Source organism: Oryzias melastigma, linkage group LG19 (genome assembly GCF_002922805.2).
Source record: "Oryzias melastigma strain HK-1 linkage group LG19, ASM292280v2, whole genome shotgun sequence".
NCBI lineage: Eukaryota > Metazoa > Chordata > Actinopteri > Beloniformes > Adrianichthyidae > Oryzias > Oryzias melastigma.
Window position 1 is genome coordinate 14,143,250 of NC_050530.1, and position 13,194 is coordinate 14,156,443.

At 37.9% G+C, this 13,194-nt stretch overlaps 2 protein-coding genes across 2 annotated transcripts; one reads left to right on the forward strand and one right to left on the reverse strand.

The window, feature by feature from the left end:
• The first annotated feature begins 915 nt into the window (after positions 1-915).
• zgc:112285 (uncharacterized protein LOC561476 homolog) lies at positions 916-6,558 on the forward strand. The gene is made up of 6 exons (XM_024284510.2): positions 916-1,790; positions 1,860-1,969; positions 5,123-5,217; positions 5,305-5,585; positions 5,855-6,018; positions 6,232-6,558. Exons 1-6 carry the CDS (start codon positions 1,661-1,663, stop codon positions 6,409-6,411), a joined length of 960 nt encoding a protein of 319 aa, XP_024140278.1. The 5' UTR covers positions 916-1,660; the 3' UTR covers positions 6,412-6,558.
• timm23a (translocase of inner mitochondrial membrane 23 homolog a (yeast)) lies at positions 6,555-10,560 on the reverse strand. Its single transcript, XM_036216995.1, has 8 exons — positions 10,340-10,560; positions 10,000-10,107; positions 9,806-9,864; positions 9,626-9,719; positions 9,323-9,407; positions 9,185-9,243; positions 8,903-9,013; positions 6,555-7,167 (listed from the first exon to the last, which is right to left on the reverse strand). The coding sequence occupies exons 2-8, from the start codon at positions 10,103-10,105 to the stop codon at positions 7,049-7,051; spliced, it is 633 nt and encodes a 210-aa protein (XP_036072888.1). The 5' UTR covers positions 10,106-10,107; positions 10,340-10,560; the 3' UTR covers positions 6,555-7,048.
• Positions 10,561-13,194: the final 2,634 nt, after the last annotated feature.

The following is a 13,194-nucleotide window of genomic DNA, read 5'->3' on the forward strand; positions in this document are numbered from 1 at the left end:
CATTTCCAAAGCATTTTAAAACCACATGAAAGAATGTACAGTAATATGAAAGTATTAAATCAGCTCCATCTATTCATTCACTTTTAACAAAGGACACAAAGTTTGCAGCAACCTTTTGTTTTTGTTTATTTTTCTTCCATTGTGCCTCTGGTTGGAGAAAAACACTTAATTTTAAAAAGTAACATATTTTTCTGACTTTATGCCACATCAAGCGAAATAACAGTCAGAAAAATTGAATATTATTCAACCCATTCACAAACAGTTGAATCACAGTGCGAGGCCCCGGACTACAGTACCCATAATGCTCCATCAGTCTATCCAGTGGGTATCTTAGTACCAAAGTTGGTGACACATTTTCAAGCATTAAGTACCACAGAAAGTCTATTTCCAAGTCTTCTTCTTCTACCAATGTTTTCCAGCAGGCTATACATTGGTGGGTGCAATGCTGCCCCCAACAGGTGTTCATGAGTATTTGTCTTATTATACAGCTCAGTTCAGCGGAGGAAATGAATAACTGCTCGTCTGACTAACAGATCAGAAATGCACTACATAATGCACTGAATGGAAAAGGTGGAAATATTCAGATCACTGTAAAAATGTCTCAGAAAATGACATATTTGAGGTCAGTTAGCATAATTTACAAATATCTGGCTGAGATGTTCCAACAAACTGTGTATAGTTTTTTATTTATTTATGTATTTATTTTATCACAGCTAACATCACAGTACCTAATATTACATTTGCTGAATTAAGACGTTTATTTTGAAAGGAAGTCGTATAAACCTTTGTCTACAGTTATAACTATTTCATATTTTAAAATAAATTCTGTTAAAAAAATAAAACTACTGTTTATTCATATTTATCCTGATAACAATAACAAAAATATATTTCGATCTTTTATTTTTCAAAAGGGTGAAGTACACATTTGTGGCTCCTATTGAGTTGTTGTAGCTGCGGATAAATCGACCCAAATGGTTCTTTAAGTGTTGATGGTTGCAGACTTCTGGTTCAAATTAATACAAATACATTTTTATCAGTAGATATTATGTACTTTTTAATAGCAACAAGTGCTAATATGTACTTTTTAGTAGAAAAGGTAACAATTAAAGTTTTTTTTTGCTTTCTACTTTTGTTTTTTAAAGGAACCAATTGTTCCTTATTGAGGCTATCGTGTTAAAAGGTGATTAACATTTTTAGGTATTTTTTTGTTTGTGACTAAAAACTGAGTGAATTTAAGTTTAAAGCAAAAATCTCAAGCAGAGATAGAGACTCATGAGCCAGGGGGCAGATATAGATTACCTGGATTATAGATATAATTATCTATATAGATTATAGATTTTGTGTTGTGGTCATGTGACATGTCAGTACAGTCTCTCTTTTGTCCTGTGTACATGTCAGTATGCGTTGCGCCCATGTGTGTGTGTGAAAGTGCTGATGGGACTCCCCAAAATCCCCTTTTTTTTCTCAGCTGCAGTGGAAACTCAAAGCTACAGGAGAACTCTCCAGCGCTTCGGCTTTGTTGCACGGCGGCTCTTTGTCCCTGGAGGTGTGCTGTTGTGTTGGTACTGTACCTGTTGATGTACATCAGCCTGTGCTCCCCACCTGGTATAAATAGCATGAGATGTGTACCCACTGGTGATTCTGTGAAGAAAAAAAAAGCATGGCTGTACCGGGCCCTCCTCTGTCTTGGCTTCTGCCTCTGTTGCTGCTGTCGAGTGAGGCTTCCTGGCCTGCAGCTGCATTCACTCTCAATGCGGGACAGGAGGCAGAGCACAAAATCCTCCACCTGGGTAAGAACATTTGACCTCTGAGAGCTCGTTTCGGGGTCATTCTGTAATTCTGTGCATCAATTCTCTTAGATTGGCCTCAGGACTGCGGTATGGCTCACTTTAAACCCAACATGGCCGAGAGGATTGTGTCTGGGAATGAAGCCCGCCCTCACTCCTGGCCCTGGCAGGTCTCTTTGCAAGTAAGCAGAAGCGTTTTCTAGTTCATTTTTTTGTAAAATTCTTAAAGCCTCTGTGAGCAGATTCTGACCGAGAGGAGTCAGAATAATCCCAGTTTGCAAAATCAAAGAAAACTTTTTTTTTAATTTGACAATTTTTAAAAAGAACAAAAATAGAATAATTTCCAGTTATTTTGCAAAACTGCCAAAAAGTGTTGCAAAGTTTTGAGGCTTGTTATCCTCAAAAGTGTTTCTGGATTAAATTTTATTTCAGTCAATATTATGATAGTTAATTCGACAGACGTTTTTTTATTTTTGCAGTTTCAAAGTTATAATCTTAAAAGGACACGTTTTGCTCTTAGTGACCTTGTGGTAGAGTGTCTGCCCTGTGATTTGGAGGACGATGTGTGTTTAAAGTCACTCCAAAGACTATAAATGGGACCCATGTTTGACCCTCAGCATTAAGGGGTTGGATTGGGGGGTTAAAACACAAGATGGTTCCCGAGAGCCGATGTGTCTGTAGCTCACCCCTCCCCCAGGGGATGGGCCAAATGCGGAGAACAAATTTCAAACACTTAGGTTTGTGAAAACTAATGGGACTTTAAGCTAATAAATAAATAACTACTTGATGTAAAATAGACATTTAACCTACAAAAAGAAAGTTTGCTGCACTCTTCCACATCAGGATACAAAACGTGCTTATTCTGAAGCTATAAAAAAGCGTGTTTTTCTGACCTTTTAAAAAATGTGAGGGAAAATTGTTGAGGGATTCTGTTTTCTTGAGCAGCTAATCATATTTTGTCTGTTTTTATCTTGTTTTATGGAGAAAAACAAAAACAATTAAAGAAGAAAGATTTAAACTTGTGGTTCGATTTCTTTAAACACCAATCATGTTTTTTCTTAAGCTTAAAATCTCACTCCAGTAAAAAGTGTGTTTTTTGTTCTTGTTCTTGTGGCATTTTTCTGTGGATTAAGCGTAAAATAACATTTTTGCGGCTTCAAATCAGGAGTGTGAATCAGGAGCAGACAAAAAAGGCAGTTAGAAAAAGCTTGCAAGTGTGACGTGCAAGTTACTACGGCAAGCCACAAGCTCCATTCTGATGCATCACTTGTAGACGACTAGATCTGTGTACGTCTTTTCCTCGAGACTCTGTCTGGTTAGCTCCAATGTTGCTCACATTGTTGCTGTTAACATTATGTTGGGGTGTGAGGGACTGTAAACTAGCAGGAGAGAGTGTAAACAATTCAGTGGTGAATTTCTAGTAAACTATTACCACTCTGCAGAAACTATGTCCTAGAAAACAACAGATTTCTTTGTTTTTTTAATTAAAAAAGTGGCATAATCATGATTAAAAGAAAAACAATCTCTAATGTGAAGGTTCTAATAAACAGTTGTTTTTGTCTGTTGGGAAGGTTGGTCACTCAGCTCTAGACTGCAACCCTCCACATGCCGACCTGTCCTTGAAGCAGCACTCAACTCCATGTCTGCTTCAATGCAGAGTAAAAGGTCTTTAAATGGTGAACTAGACCTGAAAAGAATCTATTCAATAAAAAACAACAAAGGCCAAAGCCATAAGCATTCTCAGGATGTCTTTATCCGCATGCAGACTGACCTTTATTGGGAACCAATTCATGCCCTAACAAGCATCAGTTCTCTGGGGCCTCATTAGTGCACGACCCTTTTTGTCTCAACAGTTTCCTTCCATCTTATTGAAAATGAAGTTAAGATCAGACAGAAGTTTCCGCTTTCGAGTCTGTTGCCGCTAAAGCATTCAAAATAAACCACCTGGAGCTGGCCAGGTTGAAAGAAATTAAATGTAACACTTCACAGGCAATAAATCCAAAATTGCAACCTTAAATCTCTCTTCGTGGCTTCACAACATTTATTAGTAAATTACCAATAAGTTTACAAGTAGCAATTTTTTGTGTTTTCTATAACTTTCAAGACAAAGTTTTCAGAGAACAGTCTTCGATAAAGAATTATTACAATGTTCAAAATAACTTTAATCACGTTTAATCAACAAAGGAGGTATCTGAAGGAGGGAACTGATTCGCTGTGGCGACCCCTGAAGGGAAAAGCCGAAAGGAAAAGAAGAAGAAGACGTTTAATCAACAAAAACGTGTGAATTATGCACAAAGACAGACTAGCTTGTTCTCTCAAAAATTACATCTAAGAATACATTTTCTTTAGACCTGGAATCCTTATGAAAAGCTTTAAAAAGTGTTATAAACTCACAACAAACAAGAATATAACAAAAAAATATAGTGAAAATACAACATTATACTGCAGTAAAAGCCAAATATGCCAGTTAAGCCCTTAATGTCCAATGTCGCAAATATGCAACAAATATGCAAAAAAATTATCAAAATGTAGCATCTAGTTAAAAGAATAAACACAAGTGATATTTTTTTTCATATCTAAAAAATACATTTGGGCATCAAGGGGTTAATACCAAAGCAAAGAGGATATTTGATTTCAAAATGCAAATTTCAAAGGAAATAAAATGTTTATGTTTGGTTTAATGTTAAACGAGGATTGTCATTATTGGAATTTGTTTAACAAATTAAATGAGAGGAACTTTTTCAGGATTTCTGCCTTTTTTTCATTATTCATCTTTAATTTCTGGCTAATAATCACATATAATTGGTCAGAAAAATGAAGTCCATTCTGTTAAAATATACTAATACAATATATAATATATATCAAATAAAACTTATATAATGTAGTATTTAACTGTTTAGCAAAATTATAGCAGACTGCTGCCTCTTAGCTAGAAAACTCCAGAAAATAAGATTTATACTCAGTAAGAATGGAATTTTTTTGGCTCTTTTGGGCTTAAACGAGTTTGTAAAATCAGACCACCAGGGCTCTGTGTTGGGGCTTCCTCTGTTTAATTTTGCTTTGATTCTTCTCATCTGCATATTTTATTTTCTATGTTCAGCAGATGCAGAACCTCTGAACTGTCTGGTTTTGGTGGATGCTTTAGAGATTCAGAAATGGGGAAAATTAGGCACAAAATGAAAGTTGTAGGAAATCACTCAACACTCGTGAGCACAAATCTGAAATCGGTTTTGTGCAAATCAGATGATAAAAAGGGAAGAATGAAGGAAAATACCTCTGAACTGATCAGCTCTTAAGTCACCATCGATAAGGAGGAAGTTTGTTTTGCCCAACAGGTTCGTCCCAGAGGGAGCAAGCATTACGTCCATGTCTGTGGAGGAACTCTCATCCATAAAAACTGGGTCCTCACAGCAGCTCACTGCTTCCAGAAGTAAGAAAACGTCCCTGGAACATGTGGAATCCTTCTGACAGTCGTACAAGTTAAACATCTCCTCTGTGTCTCCTTGTTTGATCTCAGGGGGAAAGCTGAGGATGCTGGGAGCTGGAGGATTGTGCTGGGGAAGCACAAGCTGAAGCGCTCTGAGACCGCAGAGAGGATCTTCCCCGTCAGAAGGATCTATCGGCACGAAAGCTTCCGCTACCCCACCCACAGTGAGCTGGACTACGACATCGCCCTGGTGAAGGCCGGCACAGACATCCTCCCGTCAAACTTCATCCGCTACGCCTGCCTGCCGCGCAAGCAGACCGGCCTCAGACCAGGACACTACTGCTGGGTCACAGGCTGGGGAGACACCCGCGGTGAGATGACAGAGTGGGAGGGAAAGTATTAGAAATACTGATGCTTAACAGAGGAAGTAGATTCAATTTAACAACCTAAAAAGAACAAAAAAGACTAAAAAAAAGAGTTGTAGAAACAAAACTAAAGATTTTTAAACACACGTACACTCAAAAAAAGGACAATATACATTTAATAAAACTAAAAACATAACATTTCTATTAAATCTTGTTTCTGAAATGACTTTTTTATTCACTTTAAGAATGTTGACAAGTGTTTGAACTGATTTCAGGTGGGAAGGACAACGTCTCTCTGGCAGAAGCGTTGAATCAAGCCCGTCTGCCCATCATTGACTTCAAAACCTGCCGGCAGAAGAAATTCTGGGGTGATCGAGTCAGAGACTCCATGATCTGCGCCGGATTCAGAGACACAGAGGGCCCACCTGCTGCCTGCCAGGTAATTCCTTCCATCTACTGGTGAACATGTTAGCAAAAGTAATCGTGCATTTTGTGCACCTTGAGGATCCCCTCTTTCAGAAAAGCAGAAAATCTTTACAAATGGCCGCCATTTTGGATTTTATTCTAATGAAACCTTACCGGCTCCGCCATGATGTTCACAAACTAGGAAAAATATATTCACTGTGTTCCTTCCTTCCTTTTCGTGTTCCAGGGCGACTCTGGGGGGCCTCTGCTGTGCCAGCTGGACCGGGACCGCTGGGAGGTGCACGGAGTGGTGAGCTTCGGCCCCATCGGCTGCACCGTGGAGAACAAACCCAGCGTGTTCACCCGCACTGCCACCTACATCCCGTGGATTGAGGCGACTCGCATCAGGGACTTCTTCCTGCACTGAGGGAACTCAGCAAACCAAAGCTCCTCTGCAGACACTTCCTGATGGAAATGCAGCTTCTCAAACCCTGATTGTTTAGGACAGACACTGCCTTGCATTGTGATTATCTTTCAGCTTTAAAAGTGATTAAAAAACTAAACAAATTCTCAACATTTATAGTTTTATTTTAGTTCATAATATATGTTCCAATACAGCTTTTGATGATCCGCACTGCTTTATAATACATCTTAAAAAAACAGACAGTAAGGCTTTGATCCGTTTCTAGATCTACAGTCCAAATCCTGTGGTGAAGCAGATACGCATCAGAAGCTGAGAAAAACAGGTACCTCCTCATCTGGCAAAGGTTTAATGATTTAAAAACCTAGCATCAAAGATGGAGAAGGCTTCACAAAACAACTTTATAGCAAATACTCTGACATGGGATTCTTATCAGAACAGTAAAAGAACATAACAGGATAAACACAAAAAATGTGGAATTTAGTCCATTTTTTTCTTAACTTATTTTACAGCCATCTTTAAACTCCCAGAATGCTCATGGGTTCTTGGTTACTCCTTCCTTTAAGAGCACAGTCGACCAGTCTGATTGAAGGTCGTGTCCTCCACATCTTGACGTGGAGGGATTAAATCAGGACGTGAGAGTTTAGTATAGTCGTGAGGATGAGGAGGAGCCGGTGAGATGGTCCCAGTTGTTATAAACGGCATAAGCACCAGACAGCGCCAAACCGACCAGACCTCCGCGGGCTGCACCCTTCAGTCCACCTGAAAGCAGAGTAACAAGGATTCATGACCTCAGGAAACGCTGTAACTTTCAGAATGTTTTACCAAGTAAAATAAATACTTTGCAAAAAATTTTAGTTTTGAAAGAGGACTTCAAGAGAGATGTATTAAGATTTCCGATTCAACTCTATTTATGCAGCACTTTTCCAGGCAAATAACATCTCAAATTGCTTTACATAAAATAAACAAAAATAATAGTTAAAATATGACTCATAATAAAAGCGCCCTAAACCGCATTCTAAAAAAACTGTCCATAAAACCAAATTAAAACATGAGGAAATGTAAAAATGACTTAAAAGTGAAGTAAAAAAATGTGTTTTTATTCATTTCTTTTTAAAACTTCCACAGTGGATGAAGGAATCACATCCTCAGGCAGGTGAAAACCATAATGCTTGAATGGGGCCTTGCCATTTGTTTGGTTTAATGAATCTAAATTCCCTTTTTTCCTGTCGAAACAAATGAAAACGACATTTGATTTGGAGTTACAGCAATTTCTACACATAATGAAGTTTACGATTCACCTCAACTGTGGTTTAAGTTTGTGTGTGTTCAAGTGAAGGGTGTTAGGATATTAAATATTATTACACTGTCACTCAATTCAAGATATTGTTATAAAATGACAAAAGTGCACAAATATCTATCAAGCAAAACATTTTCAATGCTATTATTGCACAGAAAATCTCAAACAAATGAAATTCACAAAAGAACTCTAATTTTAATTTGAGAAATGAACAGACAGCATTAACTGGTCAGTTCTCCTGTAAGGTAAAAGCTTTAAGGACTGTGGAAGCCAAGAAACAATCTGTGTTTGTGGCTAATTCAGCAAAGTAAACAAGATCAGATCTACAAATACAATTCTGAGATGTTAATATTGTAGAATTTTAAAAAGAAAGAAAATGAATCAAATTTTGACAAAAAAATAAAACAATTCTCAATTTGGCTAAATTTTTACTTAAATACCAAATATATATATATCTGTAAAAACAATAAGTAACAACACTTACAGGGTTCATGGAGGTTCTTTATCAGGTCATATCTAGCATTTTTTTACAAGGGTCTTTTCTGTAGTATTTGTATAAAATGTACATATTAGAAACCATTTAGTTTATATTTCTGTCTTTTGTTTTTTTCATTAGACTTGTAAAAATGTAGAACAGTGTTTTTTATAACCTAGTAAAGCTTATATGATTTTTTTACCCTTTAAGATAAAATTTAACTTAAATGCACTGCTGAAAATTAAAGCAATTTCAGAATAAACTACTCTTTTAGTCAGTACAGTGTTCCCTCGTTTATCGTGGAGGTTACGTTGTAAAAATAACCTGCAATAGATGAAATCCACAAAGTAGAATAAGATGTTTTAAGGCTTTAAAACCCCTCACTACACACTTTATACACTTTTCTCAAACAGATATGAACATTTTCACACTTTTTACCTTTTTATCAAAGTTCAAACCTTGATGGAAAAATTAGTGCAGATTTATAAAGTAAAAACAAAGATCTGATTTATGAAGATTTGGAGAGCTGCACGCATTTCTGGACAGGTGACACAGTATGGAAGACATTGACTGACAAGGTCTACAGCCAATCAGGATGTAGAACACAATGTGATGTGTAAAACAAAAATTGCACTTAAATAATCCACGAAACACTTCTGAGGTGTTGTGAGGGAACACGCTACCACAAAAGGAATGGGATGATCTAACAAAAACAAACTTACTTGCAGATTTAAAGAGCATTCCTGTTAATGTGCCAGCAGCCACTGTGTTGATGTCGTCCTCGGCTCCTCTGGCCTTCTCTATTGCCACGCCAAAAGCACTGTACAACAACGCTACAAATAAAGAAATAGAAAAAACCTCATCACAAAACTCTAGTGGAACTTAAAGATGTCTGCCTTAATATCTAAAAAGATTAACCTTAAGGTTATATTATCGAAAGACATAAAACATGATTGGAGGCAAAGAAATATGCAACTTTAAAAAGCTATAAAAAGAAGCCTTACCAACAGAGCCTAGAGAGTTGGCCCACGATGCCCCCTGTCTGGTTACCATATTAAGAATCCTGATGGCAAAATAATAGAAGGAAATAAGGTGAAATTGAAATTTTAGCACCCAAATGAGTTTGATCTCTGCTCACTTACTGAACATTTCGTGGTTTGGACCATGTCATATCCCTGGTCTCCTTCAGACCCATCCTGAGACCGTTGATGGCTCCCAGTGCAGCTCCTACAGGGAAAATGCAAGAAATTAACATTCTGTGATTTAAAAAAAGAACAGTTTAAAACCAATAGTATTTTTTAACCAAAATATATCAGAAGATTATAAAGCAAATTAAACCAACATGACTGTTTATAGATGGACCTCTTTTTTAAACTGTGTGATTTGTTTTCATTGCTGTAAGTGTACCAAAGTCATTTTTAGTATAGAAACTTAAGGTGACTTACCTGTCATACAGGAACCTCCAATGGTGAAGAACGCGAGCTCGAACCTCCCCCTTGTCTTACTAGCTCCAGTGGGTAAAATAAACTCATCTGTGTCCTACAACAAAAACATTTTAACAGTTAGAGCCAACAAACATGATGTTACTCAAAAGCACCAACATGCTACACGACCGTTAAACCTACCTGAACCAGGTATCGAGGGTCCACGTTGAGGTAAGGGGACAGAGGACTCATTCCAGTCACTGAAACACAATTAAAACACAAACTAGAAATCGATTAAGTTCATAATTGATCAGTCATAAAGGTGTAAGGAGGTTAACAGCAGTGTGTCAGCAATGACAGCAACTAGCATTACATTAATTTTGCACAATACTTACGTGGGACTCCAGCCAGCTCTGTATTCGAATATTCTGGGGCACCCCCTCCAAAAATACCTCCAAGACCTCCTTTAAATCCTCCGGATCCTTGAGAATTATTGTCCATGGCTGTGGGTTTTTTTAAAGGGTCAAATTGAAGAGGGAGTCGAGCCTGTGCGGCTAACGCTAGCAACTATGTTCAAACAACGGTAATGATTCAGAAGCAAAGCCAGGATCACCACTTACTAAAATATAACATCTATAGAAGCTTATGTTGTATCTCCTATTAGTTTAAATAAGCTAAATCAAACCGAACTCGCGTTTTCCTGTTTAAAACTCGCTTTGACGTCATGCCACTGACCTCCACCAGCATGCTCTGCCGTAAAGCGATCACCGGCGTCGCACTGCGATTACGTCCAACAACAGGTCCTGAAAAACCTAAAAGGAGCCTCTTTATCTCGATAAACTATCCCTACATCAAATTATTTCACTGAAACCATCAACTAAATCCATATCTTTGAATAATTTATCTAGCAAAAATCGAGTAAAAACAACAGAAGATTTTACGACAGACCATCTGTCTGTTTGAATTGATTTTTTTGAAAAAACTTTATTTGTATGTATACATTTCACAAATTAAACAATTTCCCCTTTCACAGTTTATGGTCTGAACAATTTGGGGCACAAAAACAACAACGTTTATATTGATGATGACAAAACTTTAATATTATCAACTTTAAATAATAATAATAATAATAATAATAATAATACTTTAACGCAAAATCAATGTTATATTGATTTACCCAGGAAGTACCCCACCATTACCCAACAGTTGCTGAGATGGGCTCCAGCAGTAAAGTATAAAGCTGTTTTAAAAATTGTATGGATTAAATATTTACGCAGTATTGTATCCCTTCAGGCCAAATTTTATTTTCAGCTATGACAAATCCAATTTCCCTAATGGTTTTGTTTTCAATTACATGCTAAGTTGAGACATGTTTGAAGTGTTTTGATGTGTATTTGCATTAATAGGCGTCAGTGGCAGGGCCGGATCTAGCCAGCCCTTGCTGGGAGTGCAAAATGAATATCAGGGAGGGCAAGTTTGAGGATACTAATTGGTTGGGGTGTAAAATCCCCCCCAAGCCCCCTAATAAATCCTGTTTTGGAGTTTTGAACATGTATGAGTGGAATTTTTCATCAGAAAGAGAACAACTGTAATAAGAAATCAATTTGTTTTTGCATTTCCGGGTATTTCTCCTTTTAAATCTCTGTCAGTCAAACTGTCACCGACAGACTGTTTGAATTAATGAACCTGCAAACTGAGTCTTTCACTGCCGGGAGGCGTGTGAACATGTTACATATCAGGGGTCTACAACTAATTTGGCGAGAGGTCCAGTAACTCCGTCAGCTTGGTAGACCAGGGTCCGAACATGCAAAAACATTCAGACAATAATTCAGTTTTCTGTTCTTTTATTTAATTGCAATGTGTGTTAATCAGAAAAGATATTCTTTATCTTATTGTCTCAAAAAGTATTTCTGTCATTCATTTTTGTAAAAGAAAAAAAAAATTCTTAAACATACATTGAAGAGTGAAGATTTCACATAAACTTGCTTCCTTATAGTGCAGTATCTGTGCTCTTTCCCAGACTTTAACATTCTCCTGTATTTCACTTAAAGCGCAACAGGTAACATAATTTTACCTCAAAAAGCATGCATAATTATGATTCATAATTATGCAAAACTTCTGTTTTAAATCCCTTAACAGTAAGTTCAAAATTATAATACTTATTGATCACTGTGGACCTGCTCATTTGTGACAATGTGTGGCCTCTTTTGGAAAAATGACATCATTCTTCACTAAGAAGGGATTTTTAACAAAGATCAAGAGGTGGTGTCCAAAAGTAAAGCCATCAAAGCGAGCATTAAAGTTTTCAATCAACTTTTTGATCAAGTCAGAATGAGCAGTGACATTGATCCGTTTAATGAAGGAAGATGCTCAGTCCTCCTCCAGATCCATTTTCAGAATGACCAGTTTCTTCTGAAAAGCATGAACAGCAGCCCCAAGTCACATGTGGAATTATTTCCATCTTCTTTTTTTGCTGTTTGGAACAGTCTGAGTCTGGCGGGTAATTTGTTTCAAAAGTTGTGTGTTTTGTCTCTGTGGACAGTCTCGCAGCGCCGCTTCATTTCACGCCGCTATAAACTTTTGCCGGCTGAAGGACCCCGGTCCGTACATAGCTGTCCTCGCGCGCGCCTGTTCAAAAATCCCCGCGGTTAATAATAAATGTAATTTCATACTTTTTTTTTCTTTCTTTTCTTTTCTTTCTTTTTTTTTTTTTTTTACTAAAAATGCTTGGCGGTCCAGATAAAGGTTCTCGGGGTTCGGACCGCGGTCCGCCAGCTGGGAACCCTGATGTAGACAAAAATAAACAGAAAACAATAGCTTTACGTGATGCACCGGGCTAGCGTTAGCATCCCCATGGCGGTTTTGGTTTCCCATATTATGAAAGTCAGTGATGGATCTCTGATAATATGCAGTTGAGTCTTAAAATTCTTGTTATTTTTATATTTTCATTATTTTATTTATAAGTTAAATCTAGCTGGCCAATCAACGTGCAGTGGGCTACGTAAAAGGAGTGACGTAAAACGAGTGACGTCAAATCACGTAAGCACTTATGTAATTTGATGCAGGCAAGTCTGTCATGGAGAATTATGATGACATATGATGTCATAACGTGGACAACAACCTTGTCGTAAAAGTTCTTGAAGGTGGATGTTTGCCAGCAAGAATCAACTTTGAGATTCAAAGACCCCAGCTCTTGCAAGCATCCACGGATTGTTTGAAAAGAAAATGTACGGAAACCAGAGACACCACGCGGCCCACCCTAACCAGGGGTTCTACCATCCTCATGGAAATGCTAATTTCAGAAAAGGAAATCAGCATTTCCAATTAAATCCCCCCGGTATGAACCCTGCCCAACACCAAGCCTACCCCCCACAAAGAAACCCAAATTGGGTGCCCCGAAATCACCATGTCCCACTAAACCCCATCCAACACCTAGCCTACCCCCCACAAAGAAACCCAAATTGGGGGCCCCAAAATCACCATGTCCCACTCACTCCCCCCCGAAACCCAAACAGGGGCTACCAAAATTGGAATGGCCCCTTCAATCCTGTCCCACCACCACCCCCTCACCACAGAAACTCCAATCTGGG